This window comes from Brachyistius frenatus, unplaced genomic scaffold, assembly GCF_029030835.1.
Source record: "Brachyistius frenatus isolate BFR_SWC_R1_liver_20210118 unplaced genomic scaffold, ASM2903083v1 Contig_1, whole genome shotgun sequence".
NCBI classification, from domain to species: Eukaryota; Metazoa; Chordata; class Actinopteri; family Embiotocidae; genus Brachyistius; species Brachyistius frenatus.
The window spans coordinates 4,037,451-4,056,657 of record NW_027210600.1 but is presented as its reverse complement, the minus strand read 5'-3'; the positions used below and the strand labels follow the sequence as shown (position 1 = coordinate 4,056,657).

At 40.9% G+C, this 19,207-nt stretch overlaps 1 protein-coding gene across 3 annotated transcripts in view; it reads right to left on the bottom strand.

The window, feature by feature from the left end:
• lsamp (limbic system associated membrane protein) overlaps positions 1-19,207 on the bottom strand; it is a 437,479-nt gene that overhangs the window by 7,963 nt on the left and 410,309 nt on the right. For all 3 annotated transcript variants that reach the window (XM_069703201.1, XM_069703123.1, XM_069703284.1), the window contains 2 exons: positions 7,185-7,316; positions 5,799-5,919 (listed from right to left, as the gene is read on the bottom strand). In XM_069703201.1, coding sequence (XP_069559302.1) covers positions 5,799-5,919; positions 7,185-7,316 — 253 coding nt within the window. The remainder of the gene's footprint in view (positions 1-5,798; positions 5,920-7,184; positions 7,317-19,207) is intronic.

Below are 19,207 nucleotides of genomic sequence, written 5' to 3'. Positions count from 1 at the left end.
ACACGGAGCACGCTGAGAGACCTAGATAATACACAGCACTGCAGGGAGCTGAAAGCAAACAGCAATTTTTACAATAGATTATGGCACATGATTGTAATGCAGCAGCAAGGGAGTAAACTGACCTGAGCAGGTCAAAAGAGAGAGCTCTCTTTTGTTTTCACAGTGGGGAGTTTCAGGTTGGGCTTAACGGCACAAAGCCTGTGAGTCCAGAAACCAAGCAACAAAAAACGGGAGTTTAAATAACAGGACACTGGATCAGTGGCCCCCGAAGTGCATCTTTTTACATTCGCGTTTATCCAGCGCCACATTTCTACACATTTTAACTTTTAACACATTGGCATATGCAGATGTGCAGCCCACAACTTCCCTCACTTCTAATTTTAAATTAATCCTCAGATACGCCTGAGTGTCTGCCAGCTTCTTCATCTGGAATAAAGTGGAATATTTTATCAGAAAAGTTGGCAGAAACTGTGCATTTCTACCTTTTTCAGAGGGATGTTTTTAAGTGTTCTCTTCATGACTGTATCACTTAAAGGTTTTTCCTCACAGGAAGAGGGCAGCAGTGCTCTACTGAATATCTCCCCAAAAATTGTTTCTTGATGCACTGTGCTGGATTAAACCCCTTGATTGAAATGATCTGACCCCTCTATTTGGCAGAGGGCATGCAGCATGTGTGCAGGGGCTGCAGTCTCAGGCCGATACAGATGAAAGACCGGAGCAAATCATCAGAAGGACCGATTTGATTCTGCAGCGTGTGGGAGCATCTAAAGTAGGTTATCACTGCCAGAGAAAGTGACAGGCCTGTTATGATTCAAGGCCGATGATAAATGAAATCAAGTGGAGAGTCCTGCTGAGACATGTAACCCAGAGATGATGGAAAATGGTCCGGTGGTTGTGACAGCGACGTATCAGCTGACAAAACAACAAACACATCTGCCTGTCATATTGAGCTGACAGCTCACTTTGGGTTCTCACATGTTCGAAGAGTTATCTACTGTACAAAGAGCAGGTCAGACGTTCTCCTTTACAAGATGCATTTATAAATAGACAGTGGTTGATTCGACCAACTTAATTCTTAAGGTTTAAAGAATGAACTATGGAGGTTATAAAACTGGACAACGAGAATTGTAGCTTCTCCTATTGTTAACATTTCCAAATAGATTTAGATTTTTTAGATTTTATACACTTTATTAATCCCCTAGGGGAAATTTCTTCACTACAGCAGGGGGGCTCTCAGGGGGGAGATGCTGCAGCAGGCTGCCACGACCGCGGCGCCAGGTAACCTGACCTGAAGTGCATGTTTTTGGATGATGGGAGGAAGCCGGAGAACCCGGAGAGAACCCACGCAAGCACAGGGAGAACATGCAAACTCCGCACAGAAAGGCCCAGGACTGGATTCGAACCCAGAACCTTTTTGCTGTGAGGCGACAGTGCTAACCACTGCACCACCGTGCCTCCCCTAATAATTACGCCTAACATTATTAAGTCACCCCGCAGCCTCTGATTGGCTGGATTAAAATTCCATCATGTGCAGCCAGTGAGAGAAGAGCAGGGAGTAGCACGACGTCCAGGTGGTAAGAGTTCTCACTTATCGCCTTGCTGCTTTACGATCATGATATATCAGATTGGCTAACTGGGTTTCTAAGCACTGTAGGTATCCTCGCATATCACAGATGCTGTGTGGTTATGTTTCATTCATGTTTCAGAGTTGCATTTTGTCACCTGAGGAGTTATTTTTATGTCAATATTAGTAGTGACAGAAGACGGATAAGTGCAGAGATAAACTCTGGATTTGGTTTTCACTTTGGGTCTGAACCTTAATGCTCTTTGCATTGCTGACTTTGTTATGTCTGACCAAAAATCTATTACTTTTGATACTGTTTTTAATGTTGATACTCAACCCATCAAACAACTCTCAATAGTCACTTGGCTGACAGCTTTGCCTCGTCTTTGCAGACCTTACTAAAGATATGGCTTTACCTGTGCAGACCAATGAATTTGTTTGCTCCATTAATAACCTCTGCCTGTCAACCTTAGATGTTATCGCTCCTTTTAAAATCAAATCTATCAGCACCGTTAACTCATCCCTATGGTTGAACTCTGACACATGCTGTCTTAAAAGGGAGTTTCTTCTTTCAATAAGAAAGTGAAAGAAGCAAGAACTGCCGTTTCTTCCGATCTGATTGACGCACTATAAGAAAAATCCTAGAGCATTTTTTTGCAAAATCGAAAGATTGGTAAACCCTGCCCCCTCCTGTCTTTTTAAATGGTGACTGTGAAAGGTTTGTGGATAAGGTCAATGGCATAAGGTCTAAACCAGTGCCTTCTATTACCCCTGTAGTTCACTGTCCGCATTGTTGTTCTATATTAAGCCAGTTTCTTGTAATTCAGAAACATTGTAATCAAGACTATGTTATCCTAAAAAGATCTGGAAAAAAAAAAAAAATCATTCACCTTTTCATTTCATCTCGTCTTGATTATTGCAACTCCTCGTTCACCTTCCTAAGTCATTCCTCTCTGTCTCGGCTTCCAGTAGGTGCAGAACTTTTAACCTATACAGCACTTTTAACCAATACAAGATGGAGGTCACACATCACACCAGTGTTAGCCAACTTACACTGGCAACTAGTAGAGTGAGAATTGATTTTATAACTATTTTGATCACATCTAAAGCATCACACGGATTGGCACCACGTTATATTTCTGAACTACTGTGTGCCATGGCCTCTGTAATCAGTCGATGGGCCATTGCCTTCTTGCCGTCCCCAAACTAAGACTTAAAACAAAAGAGGACAGAGCCTTTCCAAGATATTAAAATAGTACAGTAATTCAGCAATACTATTAATGTCAAAGACTTTTGCTACAATAATTCTAGATCTAAAAGGCATCAGTCTTTGACATATGAAACATGGTCGCTTTATTTGTTTGGCAAAATACCATTTAAGGAAGGTTTAATATAACAAGGGAACAAAACTAATCAAAAAACATCAGTAAAAGTTAACTGTACTTCTAAAAGTGTTGCAACTGAAGAAGAGAAAATTATAGAGTTCCTTCTTTATGCTGAAATAACTAGAGGTGAAAATGTACACCCATCAATTATAGCACACTTTCCAGTCCCACCTCCCCTATTATCTTTTCGCATGTTTTAACTAAAAGGAACAGCAGTACAGGTGAATTGTAAATTTCTCAGTTATAGCAGAGGTGTCACCTTTAAGTGAGCAAACAAACCATATCAAAGAATTTTGACACCTTCACTGCCAACGTTAACATTTGATTGAAAAAAAAAGGGTTTCAGATGACTTCATTTAACAATAATTTATTTAGTTATAATGAAAGAAAATTAATGAAAAGAATGAGACGGCAGCGTTTTTTTGTGTGTTTTTTTTTTTTTTTTTTTTTGGGGGGGGGTTGTTAATTTAATATCTTTCCAAAACTATTTAAATGCAGATGTCAGGGCCTCCAGTGATAACCTTTGAGTTAATGAGGTTAAAACAATAAAGTAGGAAACAAGCCCTGAAGCAAGACCTCACCATGAGAATCAAGTAAATACGACACAACAGGCTACATCTGCATTATACTTATTGGGATGGGGGCTATGAAATTAGCAATCCAACCAAGGATAAATGATATTATTATGGTGCATTAACATCATCATCCAAGGAGAAAGAGCAATAACACTGTGTCACTGGCACAGAAGGAGAGGGGCGCCATGAAAAGGCACATAGCCAAAATCCTCCAGGGGACAAAACAAGTGAGATGGATGGAGGTCAGAAACAACAGATAATGCAGAAATATTTCAACGACCATAAATCTTTTTTTCAAGCACTGACACAATAGGCCTATTACTTTAGAGACCATATCTGTGATAACACTTGTGACACTCCTCCAGTATTTTTCTCCCAAATCTTTAGTGAACTTTTTCAGCATTAGTTTGGTCATAAGTAAAAGTGCACATCATGGATGTTTTTTTTCCCAGACTGACTCAGGTGGTAACTTTGCTGCAGAGGAGGAGATCTCTCAGATTATTAAATGCCAAGTGTTGCAACTGAGGAACTGGGTTGTCATTGCCTTTGAATGTCATTAAATTCCAATCCCCTTTGAGTGTTTTTCAGGTACTTTGCATGACACTTAAAATGATAGATTCCCAATGAACATCTGTGTCTGCTCACGGAATTTGCAATTTCACACGAGACACTACAAAGCACGATTTCTATTTCAGTGGGAATTACTTGTGATATGAGAACAGGGTCACTGAGATTTTCTGTGACTACAGTATGCTGTACAAATTACACACAGGAGGATGGACACATCTTTTCTCTTTTGATAAGCGTCACAGAATCCACTTTCTCAGTCTTTCACAGTCACGTTCAATTATCAGTGGAACAACATAGTGATTAAGTGGCTGATTAGTCATTATCAAACTACACAGATGTTGTCATCATTGGGCTGTGACAATGGGGCCACTGTCAGGGCAGATTTGACAAAAGGATCAAAGAGACCTATTATGCGCAATTGGTAAAATGATGCAGAGCACGCATGGCACAGAGTGATGAAGCTGCTGCCACTTTTGGGAGATAAGGAGAAATCAACCCAGAGCAAAGTGTGTGCAAAGCTACTAATGCAGGCAATTTAAAAAAAAAAAAAAAAAAAAAGTCTGCTTTCAGCTAATGAAATCATAGGCTGAACCTAACTGTAGCCTAATAGTTTAAAGAAAACTCATATTCACCAAACGTTGCATATGGTGAACAGTTTTATAACATATAAGTTTTAAATTTAGAAAGTCATGCCATTCATTAATTGTGCCTTGTGCAATACCTCTTCACAGTTATCATGGTCATGCCGAAGTATATTCAATGTAAATCTCATTATTTTGTCGGATTATTGTATTTGTAGAGGCAACAACATAAATCAAGTTTGCACTTTGCCTCAAGGCAAATCAGGTCGAGTCAATTCAAGGTTATTTCTGTGAGCCTTCGTCACATGTCTGTCACCCGCAGCACTTGGGGTTGGAATTAATTCTTCATCACCTCAAATCAAAATGTTTTGAGACAGAATTGTTGTGCGGCATATAAAGTGCTGTGAAGGCTTTTCTTCAAAATTTTCTAGTTTCAATTTAACATTGAAGGGACAAAAGTTATTTTCATCCAGGAAACATTACAGGATATCATTACAGTAATCATCAATCTTACAACCGACATGGTTGTTTATGATAGGGCAGGCTAATGGCTTGTGCACTATATAATGATGTGTTTGTACTGTATAATACAGACTGTATACAGCTTATGTTGTTATTTTAAATGTATTACTGTTTTAGCTCCCTCTTAGACCTTAATTGTGCTCAAGAGCAAATATAATACACAGACTGATCTTGCAACAGGATCTTGAACCCGTATGTGAGTTTAATTTGATTTCCAACCAGCGACTGCCAGCATTTGTGGTTGAATTAACTACAAAAAAATGTACCCACATCTTTTTTCATCTTAGATTGTGCTTCACTGTTTTCTCAACCAAGATTAGGTGCAAGCGGTCAAAACTCTGGCAACACTTGCAACAACTTTGATGTTAGACCAATGTTTAACGTTTAGTTTTGGTTGAACATTAAAGTTGCTCTACATATTGCAAGTGTTGCTGTAGTTTTGACTGTTTGTGGGTTCTTTTTCTTTCTTTGTGCCCCTTGGCAGTGGGTGAAGTTGTGCCAGAAACTTCTATCTTGCTTCTGCAAGATCAGGTGCATGCAGCTCTGTGCAGGTGTCTAATCTGGTGTGGTGAGTGATGGTAAAATGTGGATTAAGTTTTACCTTTTTTCGTCTCTGTACCATTCAAACTCTGGTGTGGGCACAGCGGTGGCGTCGCACTGCAGCGTTCCCATGCGGCCCACCGGAGTCTCCGAGTTCTGGGTTTTCTTTATTGTCGGAGGGTCTGCGGAGTCACACAATGTCGACATGAGTCACATCTTAAAACCAAAAACCAAAGGATCCCTAATGTAGGGGCTATGGACATGTAGGTGTTAGCAAAAGAAAAATGTCACACTCATGTTTTCTTTCAGTTTTTCTCTCAAATGCTCACATCTTTTAATACTCAAACTGAGTCAAGTATCTTGCATTGTTGCAACCTGTTCTAATCCCAGGGTGTCTAATACTGTCACAATCTGCTGGTGGCTCATACATACGCCACAAACAGCTGCAGGCTTAGGAACAGATCATGGTTTGGGTTAAAAAAAAAAAAAAAAAGGTAATTTAACCAAGGAAAAGTTATATACTTGAGTTACTTAATACGCTCCATGAGTTAAATATGTTACATTATATAAGTAAACTACTTCAGTTAGTTCAATAAAAAAAAACACATCGATAAGTGGAAGGAATTGAGTCTCTTCTATGAGTCACATTTTAATATTTATCTATTTAATATTTAATTCCAGTTTCAGCCCTTCAAGCATCAATGACCAATGCAAAACAGATTATTTAGGGCTTGACTTAAAAATTTACGAGTGCAAAAAGTTTCAAATTTATCAAGTATATTAGCTTTCATCTTACACACATAATGTTTCTACAAGCATCCAAATGGCCATAACTATGTCCAAGTGGATTTATGCCCATTTTCCATTTAGGATTAAACATTAAGAAATTGTTTAATAAAAAAAATCTTTATCATTTAATTCAGGCACTCAAACTTGGCTAAAGTACAGTTTGGGCAAACAGCCATATGTGATTTGTTCAGATCAAAGAGAGTTCTATAACTCCTCTGAGGATAGTTGGTTTGCGATGTCTCATGAGCTGTTCATCAATCTGAACAGCCAATGTCTATAAAACTCTCATCAGATCGACTACAGACCCTTGAAAATATGTAATTAGGTGATCTTATTTTGAAATTCAAAGTGTCTGTTAAATGATGATGTGGTACCTGAGAATTACCATGGAAATGACAGCTGCAATCAAAGTTACGGATCTCTCTTTTTCTACCTGGATTCATCTTGAGAGGATTGAAGAGTGCTCCAAAACTTTCAAGTTCCAGCCTTCCGTCGCTGCCACGCTATATTCGACATGCTTAACATCCTATCTTGACTTTGATAAGCTTTTATCTGTTGAGCATATCATCTTGTGAAATGTCTGACTTTAAATGCGGTCAGAATATAGATCAGTGTTCAGTTCTGAATAAAGCATGCGGTGCAGTCTGTTGTTACTTACAGTTGACAACCACATTCACGTATTTGACATCTGGCGTGGCGACGTCGTTGCTGGCCTTGCATTCATAACGACCTGCTTGGTTTCGCATGATACCTATAATATCCAGGTACTCTTCTCCGTCCAACGGCTCCGCTGCAGAGACAGAAAGACGCAAAGACAAAGGAGGCTAGTGATTACACGAGGCAAAAGGGAGTGGCGCAAAGAGAGTACAGAAAGCAGGACGGCAGTTACATGAGAAACTGACTAAATGAGTTCTGCTCGATGATGTGTTGAACAAAAAACGAAGAGCATTTGAATTTAAAAAGGAAAAGTTCAACATCTTGGGGAAATTCATACCACTATCACACCAGCCTGTTGGTTCTGAAGCCAAAATACAGCGCAGAAGTCTGGAAACAGAGGAAAACAACTAGCCCGCTCTGGTTAAACATTCAAAAAAAATCCCGCCTGTAATTACTGTTATATTTCATTTGTGTAAAATCAGAAAGTTGTCTGTGAGGGTTTCGATGGACTCTGTACGGAAAACAAAAAAGCTGCAACAAAAGCTGCATGGAGTCAAGTTTCTTTTATTACATTACATTTTAATCTACTGTAAGATAGTTCAGATGTGTCAAACATTTGAATCTTGATGCTTTTATGTTTTATCTGATACTTTTCCACTTTTTTATGGTTGTGCTATATAATTCACATTTTAACTGTATATTTTTAGTTGATGTTTACAAACAACAAAAAAGCATTTGTCAGTCTTTCTATGTTACATAAGTCAATGCAGCCTCCCACGGAGACGAGTGCCATTATTTTACCACCCACGTCAGCTTGGCATGACCACCACTAGCATAGGTAGGAATCAAAAAGTCCAGTCTGATTTAGATTTCCGATGTACTCAAAGCTTCAAACTGCATTCAGAACATGGAGTATGAATAAGTTACAAACACTTAAACATTGCTGAAGTGTCCCAATGAAAGAGTATCAGATATGTCAGTGTCAGTGAAGCCATTCGCATGACATGCTGTTTGTGTTTACGGCTGCTCCACATGGACACACATCCCTCCTCTAAGTAGCGAAAACTTTAGCGAAAATTCACTCAAATAAGAGTGCAAAAAATTTGCACGAGAAGCTCGAACACTTATTACTTTCACAACACATCAGTGTGATTGTAGGGCTGTTGTTTCAGATAGTTGCAAAAATTGGCATGAGCAGCACCCCTGATTCTTTTGTGTGTGTGTGTGTGTGTGTCCGCACTGGAGGCATGCTGACACCTTAAATGAGCGTTGCTTTCAGTAAGGGTCTAAATAAATAAGGCACCAATTTAAAGCTCATCTTCCACAACAGAAGAAATTGTAATTCACAGTCAGGTCAGGCTGAAAAACTCCAACACAATAACTTAGATTGACTCTTCAACTGAGTGCACATTTAATATTCAACTACATGTTAAGCTGACTTATATTCGTTGTTTTGTTCCAAAGCTTCAATGAACAGAGGAATGATCTTTGCAAAAGTCAGACAAAACATCTGAACAGAGTGCAGGAAAACCACAGAGACTATCAGACAGATATCTGACTAATTGTTTAACGAGAAATCCAGCTAATTACCCATGTAAAGAACACAGTGGCTCGGCGTCTCATTAGGAAACATCTGAGATGTCTTATTAGAGATCTATGGGTGGTTCATCAGGAGAAAATGGCACAGTCTTTGATGTGCTGCTGCCATATTAATTGAACGTCATCTTTTATCACATCTGAAAATACCAGTGGTGCGAATGTGAAGATTATTATTTGGGATATGACAATTTATTCATGTTTTGGATGTGTGACATTGTAGTTAACTTGATTGATGGGATAATTACATGTTTGTATGCGATAAAAATATGAAGCATATTCATTTGACTTGGACATCCTTTCTACACACATTTCAACCTGAATTTGAGAATTGCTGCGACTTAATAAGGACTCATCTTCTCAGAGCCAAAGTGCCAGCAGTGCAGATCTCTGGGTAATTCTCAAAAAGATACAATTATCTGCACTGAATGAGGGAAGAGGTCTCCAAGGACCCAGCAAATGTAATAACTCCTGTAACACCGACTGATATTTTCCTTAATCTCCAAAAATAAGGAATGATGGAATATTGCTGGTGGAAATAAATTGCACTGAGGTGATCTCTGGGGTGAGTGAGAAAATGCACTGTTTGTAACAAAAGTAAATGTCAGTCGTTTCAGACGAGGGCAAGTTCATGCTCATGATTTAGGCGAGGTGCTGCGGGCTCTGTGAAACCGAGGCGTTGCACCCTGGGAAATGAACCGGCAAACTTCAGGGACTGTGATATGGATGTTTAGAGGAAAAACAGATGTTTTTTGCTGTGCTGTTTTATGCCATAAAACTCACAAAAACTCTTGGAAACAATAACCCAAAAACATCAGTCTGATATGATACCGGACATCTACAAATCAGAGTGTTGTTTCAGTGTTTGAAACAGGGTAAATGATCAAATAAATGGCATGCTGGCGATGGGAGGTCAGCTGATACATTGTTATTTTATGTTGATTGAAAGATCAGTGGGATCATGATCAAAGCCAAGACCACATCATATTCAGCTCTCCCTGGACAACCCGCCAAAGTAACGTGATTGGAGCGGTATGATTAAAAATCTGTTGCCATGGGAATTCTATTGAAGCCCAATCTCTTCTTCAGTACTTTGGTTAGGTGCCGGATAAAGAGAGAGAGAGAAAGAAAACCAGGTGACTGCAAAGATCAAAGAGTCGAGAAGAGAGGAGAGAAGAGAATCTGAATGAGAGATGAGAGGAAGTGGCTCGACTAGTTGTTAAAGCCCAACAGTTAACTGTCAGCAGTCCAACCTGGTGTGTGTGCGAAGCAGCTTAATCATGAAGGATGAATGGAACAGCATGCATTGTGTAAAGAAACGGTTAATTACAGTGTAACATCTCACTTTCATTTGTCTGTGCCCACAGGAGAATACAGCTTCCTGCACATCAAGTGTTCTTCACATGTTATCTGTTTAATGAAGCGTATTAAAGATAGATTGGTTAATCTTGTCTAAGGGGAACTGACTTGAGTGTGTGTGTGTGTGTGTGTGTGTGTGTACAGTACTCTCTTGGTGCATGTGTACACTCCCACGAGTGCCCGTGCTGTGAGCGGAGGCGTAATGTCTCTATGGTGAGTGTGAAGCCTGCATGCATGAATTGGGGTGACAGGCAGATTTCCTTGAAGGTTTTCATGGAGCACTGGGTGCGGTGACTGATTCAGAGTGTGCACATTAGAAAAGCCCCATGAATCCTGGCATTACACTTTATTATATCATCACATTTCTATGCTAATCTGAAGAGAGGAGGGGGAGTGGGCGTCAGAGACAAAAAGACTACTTTAAGTAAGGAGCGAGCATATTTCGTATACATATTTCTTTTCTTATAAAGCACTTTTTTCCTCCAGGAGGCTACTTCAGGATAGCAACATGCTCACAGTTATAATGCTAACCTGCTGATGTTCATGTTTGCATCTTAATTTGGTGTGCTAGCACACTCACATTTGCTAACTAGAAGGGAATTCAGAGAGTGGAGACTTCCTAATATCTAATTATAGAGCTTATTGCAGACATGGATGTACGAGCATAATGAGTTGTATTATGTGTGTTCAACTCTTCAGCTCTTCAACTGTTGGTATTAAAGTTCATGTATGTACAAATATAAAGAGATTGCACAACTTAGACTTGTTGATAGAGTTGTTGAGCCACAATCAACACAAGACATGTTTGGCGCAGACCAAAGACAGCTTTTAAAGAGAACAAATCAAACCAACTGTGAAGCATGGTGGTGGAAATATTATGGTTTGGGGTTACTTTTCTGCAGCAGGGACTGGGCAGCTTTCACTCATTGATTCAGCCATAAATTCCGTGTTATATCAAAAAGCATTGAAACATCGGTCCAGAAGTTGAATTTTTAACAAAAATGTACCTTTTAAGAAGACAGATATCTAGAACACACGAACAAATCCAACAAGGAATGACTGAAAAAGTCAATGTCAGACAAGTGGAATTATGCAAAATGCCTACAAGAAGTTATTTCTGCTGAATGCGACAAAACTAGCATGTGAGGCCAAAGGTAATTTTCTTTCCTACAGAAAAATATTACATATAATGCTACTTTAGTAGAATAAATGATTAAAAAAGAAAATTTTCCTTGTGGTTGTGTTTAAAGTATTTGACCTTTATCTTAAGGCACAGTTTCAAAGAACATCACATTTTTGCCTGCCAGAATGTCAGCCAGAAAAGTACTCACATTTTCACTTGTCTGCATAGCAAAACAAATTTGGGACTTTGAACTCGTTTGAGCTTTCTTGGCAGCAGCAAGACCAAAAACCTCATCCTTTCTTTTCTTCACTGATCCGTTCACATATGTACACATCCCTGCCGCCTCTTCCACCTGTAAATCTATGAATGCAGGTCAGAGTTTGAATACCTCACAAGCAGCAGTGCCTTTGCTGCACGTCTATTGATTACAGTCCCATGGTGCTTCTCTCCAACTTTTCTCCTGACGCACTAGGAGTAAGAGCATTTAAGTGTCAGTAGCCGTGAGCTATTTTAACAATGGTATTCACAATAAGGATCGCAGAGGGAATAGGTGGCGAAATGCAAACTCTATTTTCTACTCTGAGAGAACAGCACAAACTGGAATAGATATTTGCCATCGCACAGTGTTTTACACCACTGAACTTGAGTTCTGAAGATGCAGCATCCTCCTGTCAAAAATATCCATTGCAGTTCATCTTTTTCTAAAATATAAATACTATTGTGCGTCATCACTGGGATCCAGCTATTGTATCATTTTGAAAACGCTAAATATCATGATTTGCTTGGATTTTGTACCTACAGTATAATCCCAGTTTAAGGTCTGCATGTCTAGAATATAACAATTTCCTTATTATGAGGAAAAAAAAACTTGACACCAAACCAGCTTAAAGTCTAACCTAAATTACCTTTGCTGAGGTTTTTGAGGACTGGAAACCACTTCATTTGAGAAAGTATTGTCTTGAAAAGTCATACATCTGATGTGGGAGTTTGAAACACTGAGTGATGCTACTTAATATCTGAGACACATGGAAAAATCAGGATGCTGTAAACGGAAACCATGTATTAATGAAGAATTACAGGAAATATGTATAAGTGATTAAGTTATCCAGTAAACTGCATTACCGCTCCATAGAGCCAAGAAGCGTCCGAATGAAGCACTTCAGCCAGTTTGTCTCCTCAGCCATTATCATCTGAAAGCATATGATATTTGCTGGAAACTTGATAAAAATTTTTTTTTAAAAAGTCAGTTTGTGACTCTTTAAAGTGCAAAACATTAAGTGTATGTGCGTATGTATAGCTGATATTGTTTTTATGAATAAGAAATTCAAAACAGATTTTTCATCTGGCTTTTAACCCCCTTCTTTGAACCCAAGCTCATTGTTTCACTACCATTCCTTTCTTTATGACGCTAGCAGTCCTGAAAAGACAATGCATATAATTGTTGTCTTTCCCCACACATTATACTGTTGAAAGCCCTGCGGCCTTTGGGATATGCAACAGCAGGCTCTTGGAAGGGAGTCAGGAAGAGTTGGAAGAAGTACACTTCTACAAATGCCTGCTGGATACTGATTTGCATTCCACTGGCGATTTTAAGTTTGTGTAAACAACTGCAAGTTTTCCATGTCAATTAAAGTACTCCATAGGAATGAAGGACAGCAGTGGAATGGGTGCACGCCCCCTCCATCCCCCCACCACCACCCCTCTTCCAAAATAAGAGGTGGGGCCACAGAGAGGGGAGAGAGAGAGAGAAGGGGGTAGGGGGGGTGAAAGATGGAGGAGGCAAAGGGGTGAGGGATGTAAATCACAAACCAGCAAATTCAACTGGATTGCGCTCATTTACATATCCTCATGCATCATTCATCAGCATCACTTTGCCACAGTGCGAAACATTACATTTATTTAGCAAATGCTAATTTATGTTAAGCAGCTGATTGGAGAAACTTCAGAGTCAAGTAGCATAAAAGACCCTGCGACATTTATTTCCTTTTGTCTGCATGAGTGTGACAGTATTTGTGCTGGTGTCTGTATACGTGCACATGACCATCACCAACACCTTTGGACCTTTGACTCTCTGTGTGTGATTGTGTAAGTGTGTTCATGTGTGTGTGTGTGTGTGCGTGTGTGTGTGTGTGTGAGCATGCGTGCCTTTGTTGTCTGGACAGTTGGTCCTGACTTTATCAAACACAGCCACATGGCCATGGCAGTTATCCTTTCACTGGGAGCTGCTGTGATTTAAATGATGGGTCAACGCATAATTACCAAGTAACTATGCTCCTCACAGCGGAGGTGATGACAAGAAGACATGGCTCAGATACTAAATGAATCACTTACAACTTTATTGACAGCGTGCTGCCAAAACCAAATACATGTGTCTAACTGAGGCACAGCACAGCTATCTTAAAGGGATACCACACTCAAACGTTGACTACATACAGGTATGATGTAAGTGCCTTTGATGACAAGAAACATCTTTAGAATCTTTCCTCTCAGGCAATGAAAATCACTTGCAACTCAAAATGTTCCACATCCTTCGAAATTAAAGCACTAAAAATATCCTCTTGCTGATGTTTTATCGCCTGGATTTTAATATCTCTTCTTATACTGTACATCTAAGAAGAAAACCTACACAAACAATATTTTTCAGCAGTCTGAGGCCAAAAGTAGAACTTCCACTTCTGTTCACGAGCCATTTGCTGCCACTGCTGCTGGCAGTGCAGAAACAACACAGGTGCCGGAGCCCAAAACAAGACGGCTGTTCATTTGCCACTTCTTGAGCCGAAGAAATGATGCGCACAGCGAAGCAGTGCGACCGTCTGTTTTTCTGAACGTCATTCCTCTCTCTATCTCATCCCCCCTGCTCTCTCCTTCTTCTCCTTCTTCTTCTCCGGCTCCTCACACATCTTGGTTGTTTTGTGTTGTGGGAGCTTCGGTTCCTGTCAGCGTGGCCTCACATTGCACACTGCTGTATGCCGCGCGCTTGTTTTGTCCTATTCAACTCTGAGGCATTAAAAGGAGATTAATTGTTGATAAAAACAGAATAGGGTTTATTCATTCAATTCCCATGATGGGGAGTTGGGTTGTCCCATTGCTTCTTGTACTCGGCTGATAAACGGACCTAGCCCGTTGTTGTGGGGAGATTTCTCATTACTGTCAGGATGGATTCAATGGGCTTGTGTTTGCTGTGGGAGAGGGGGGCTTTGTGTTAAGCAAGGAGAGCAAGGTCAGGCACAGAGTACCACTGCTTACTCCTCTTATCACTGTTTTTATCTGCCCTCTCTCCTTTCCTGTCTCTAACACACACACACACACACACACACACACACACACACACACACACACACACACACACACACACACACACACACACACACACACACACACACACACACACACACACACACACACACACACACACACACAGAAGCTGACAGTGACAGTGAGATATGCTCATAACTGCGTCTCTACATGTACAACTTAAGGCTTTAGGAATAGATGTCTTCAGAAGGTGTACATAAAGATAGCAGTACACACGTGTGTGTGTGTGTGTGTGTGTGTGTGTGTGTGTGTGTGTGTGTGTGTGTGTGTGTGTGTGTGTGTGTGTGTGTGTGTGTGTGTGTGTGTGTGTGTGCATTTGATCAAAGAGATGTGTTGCCGGTGGACTAAGGATCTACCCTTGTCAGGTGCGCTCATCACGCCACATGACCGTGACTCTATTATTTTTTATTTAGCCACTGCATGTAATGCCTGCATAATCGTCTGTAAATCACGTGACTCGCGCAATACGACATCTCAATTGTTCTGCACTGTAACTGACAGATGACACTGTCCTGTGTCACACACCGTTTTACAGTGTCTTATTTTTATAGTTACCATCACCGTTTTCAGCGTCCATATAAAGACAGAGTATTCGGACATTGTGGTACAGTGGTAAGATTTTTAAAACTAATCCACACTATTACAACAATAGGTACATGATTTAAAAAAAAAAGAAAAAAAAAGTGCTATGTAATATTATTTTTGGAAATAAATATCATTACATTGTGTTATCATTTACTCATAATCATACAACGCTTTAGAAGGTTTTCTGAAATATGAAAAGTTGTCCTTGCTAAATGTCACCAGTTTTCTTGAATTGCAACTTTTTTGACAAATATTATGAAATTATTCTGATTTAGAATGCAACTTGTATTTTACTTATAATTAAGGTCCTTCTTACAATATAGCCTGTTAAATCAAGGCTGTACTGTAAGCTCTATTTGCAGTTCTATTGTAAATGTTGGATTTGGAAGTGAAATGATTTGTTGATTAATTACTTAATTTACAGCATTTTTAATCTGCAGCTATATTAAATAATGAACTAATTAAGTCAGTTCTCAGGCAGAAATGTCAAAATATTTACAGTTAAAGGTTTCTTAAATGCGGTGCTTTACTTGGTTGTTTACATTGTAGAAAATGTAATATTATTGGGTTATCAACCTGCAGGTTATAATGGGAATGTTGATTACAATAGCTCGATCACTAATCAGACAAATGTTTTTGAATCAGAATCCAAAGATTGGTAAGGCTGGAAACAATTACTGATTTGTCCTCCATCTTTACTCTTACCACAAGTAGCCAATGAAGCTGCTTGTGTCAAAGGTCAGAACAGAGTAGGATTGTCCCAACAAAGCTCTTCCAGTCCATTGTTACACCAAAGGGTGTAATATACCCCTCAGACCCCAATGTTAGTGTCATGTGTTGCCTTGCATTGGATAAAAGTACAAGCACATATCAGCAGGGTAAAGAAGGTCTGATGGAGGTGGGCTGGGGGTTGGTTGATAGAACCGACCCTGGACGTTTACCCAGAAGATGAGGGTTTGAGTCTGAGGGAGCGACATGTTTTTTGTTTTTTTTGCCTCACCCTGATGGGTTTTTTCTTTTCTAAAAACCTAACCACCTCGTTTTTCACGGCTGTGACAGGGACAACCTGGCACTGACACAGCATGCTGCAGAGGACTGGCGGGTGTGTTACACACTTTGGCATGATATCAGGTTGTCCCTTGTTCCAGTAAGACGTTTTACCATCAGCAGCCTCTAGAGAGCTCTAATCCTCCTTGGGATACAGTCTATGAGATGTTACTGCACAGAGCCACAAGATATACAGTAACATGTCCTCGTTTGTGAAATAGAGTGCCATCTAACACGTCACTTTGAAACCCCCTATCGGTGTTCATTAAGTTGAAAGGTGGTGACTGCATGGGCTGCAGTATACGACTCAGGCTTGTCACTGTTCATTGATCAGGGTTTGTCATGTTTCTCTGCTCATTTATTCAGATTCTCACTTTAATTTGTGAAATGTCTGTACTGTATGTATAAACTGCCCATTATGACCACAGTAACATCTCCAGTATAGCAACAGGGGGTGAGCTGGCTTCCTATTGGTCACATGAAGGGAGGTTGGAAAAAAAAGGAAACAGAAAGACAACCACGTCTCCACTCTGCTCCCCTGCTTCCGTTCCCTTAGTTTCTGTGGGGAATCAGACCCAAAACCTTCAAATCATGAGTTGCGCTTTAGGCTGCTGCCTCCCTGAGGGGCTGTGTGACTCAGGGCTTTTGAAAAAGTGCTTATGGACAGGACAAAAAAAACAAAAAAAAGTGCAGAGTTTCTATAACATTGTGAGTTTGAACAAGTGTGAACACCGGTGTTCAGCCTGCCCAGCGGTGACTACACCTAATGAGGCTAGGTAGACACAGGACAAGCTGTGCTCATGATGCTCCGCGTGCCGCATGACAGCAGACTGATTTCAAACCAGCTGCTGATTGTAAACAAACAAGTGAACAGTGACAGTCAGCAGATCTGAGACCTGCTGAGAGACAGATGAGCAGATGTCTTCTCTTGCTCCCCAATTGGCTGGCGTTCAACTGAACGTGCAAGCATACACGGCCACACACACACACACACACACACACACACACACACACACACACACACACACACACACACACACACACACACACACACACACACACACACACACACACACACACACACACACACACACACACACACACACACACACACACACACACACACACACGTACATACTCGCACACAGCTGGAGATAGGGAGTGGGAGTGGGAGGTTTGACCCGGGTTGCTCTGACAAGCACCTGTCACCAACTTACCCTTCACTCACGCAATCAGCAGGCTTGTCAGCGCCGCTCTGTCGCTGACAAGCCTGGCACACAATGATATGTATGTGCGTCTGCTGCTTAATCTGCTCACCCCTCTTACTGCACGGGAGTTAGCACCTATGTCTCTGCACTCCTGCCTGCTCCGCTCCTTCCTGAGAGACAGAGATGTGTGTGCGCACACGAGTGTGCTCCGCTGCGCTCTCCGTCTCTCCCCAGACAGCGAGCTGAGGTGCAGAAAGGACAACTGAAGTGACTGTCATACTCTGCCGAAAGGTAGAGATGGGAGGATGATGGAAAGTGGAGGAGGCAGCCAGAGTGAAAATGAGGTGGAGGAAGACGGAGCGACAGCTGAAGATGGATAGACAAAGAGTTGCAGAAGGAACAGAGGAGAGTGCTTTCCAGACAAGGTGACAGTCCTGGGGAGACTTTGCCGAGCCCGTTCTTGGAAGCGTGGCCGACGCTGCTGAGGCCGGTGTGGGAGGGGTGTCAAGGGCACTCAGCATCAAATCTCTAAAAGGCTGCCCTGCCAAGTACCGTTGTAAAAGGGTTATGACTTCAATATTCAGCGGGATCATATAGTGTAGGAACGTGGGCTGCGGTCCAAATCAATTCATTTGGACAGATGTCTTTGTTGCAATGAAACTGTTGTGGTAGATTCATAGCTTACCATTTACAGCTAGGTGATGCTATTATCGAGAACACCTTATGGGTGTGTTGCTCAAGGACACTGTGACAGTAAACATGACTGCTGATGGACATAGGTGTTGAGGAGTTTAAACTGTCGATATTTCAATGTTCTTTGTAGTCAACCATTCATTCAGCCGCCAGGGTGCAGCATCTCGACTCAGCCGGTGCTTCTTTATGACTTGAATTTAAATCATCGGTGTCTTACTACTTTCACCGCAACCTCCTCAGATGTCCAGATGTGTGCGTCTCTGCTTGAGTGGAGCCGAGGTCCACTGTGGTTGTCCTCCCTGCAGCAGCAAATGACTGACAAACTCTATTACACCAAAGAGGTGAGAGGATCTTGAACGCATAATTGAAAATTAATTAACAACTGGAGTTACTATAACTAATGACAAAAATGATTGCACAAGTAATGATACTGGCCATTTGCATACTAAAGCACTATTCTGCTCTTCCTCTCCATCACCTGGCCGTCTGCCTTTTCTTTTCTCTTTGTTTCTTTCTTTTTCTTCCCCGAGGATAGCATAACTTTCATCAGTTCCTTGTCTTTCCGGCTCTACGTGGGGTGTCCTTGCGTCATGGAGTACCAGAGTCAGCCAGAGGGCATGTATTTTTCATACTTGTCTGACTTCTATTTCGGTGGTCTGAAAGGGCGTGCAGTGAAAGATCCTTCGCTTGACCAGCGGCTCCATTTATCCCCTCATTGTGCTCGACAGGGTGCCGCCATTTGTCCGGCCTCCCAACCACCCAGGAGTTCCAGTCTACGACCTTTAGCGACTATTATTGGGAAGTTAAAAAAACAAAAAACAAAACAAACAAACAAACAGAGGTGGACTTAAGTTGGTACCAGCCAGCTAGAAAGACACCGACATGCTTGCAGGTCTGAGAACATGCATGTCACGATAAACCTTTAAACACATGCATTTTCAATATAGGTATTGATTCCTTTTTTTTTAATACCAACTTCTTGAAGTCCAGAGAGGGGGAGAATGAAAGCCCAGTTTTCTGTCCCCTAAACGTCACACATGCAAACTATTGGTAGATGCTACAATTAACAGATGTCCCATAAAACAATCGCCTGCTTCT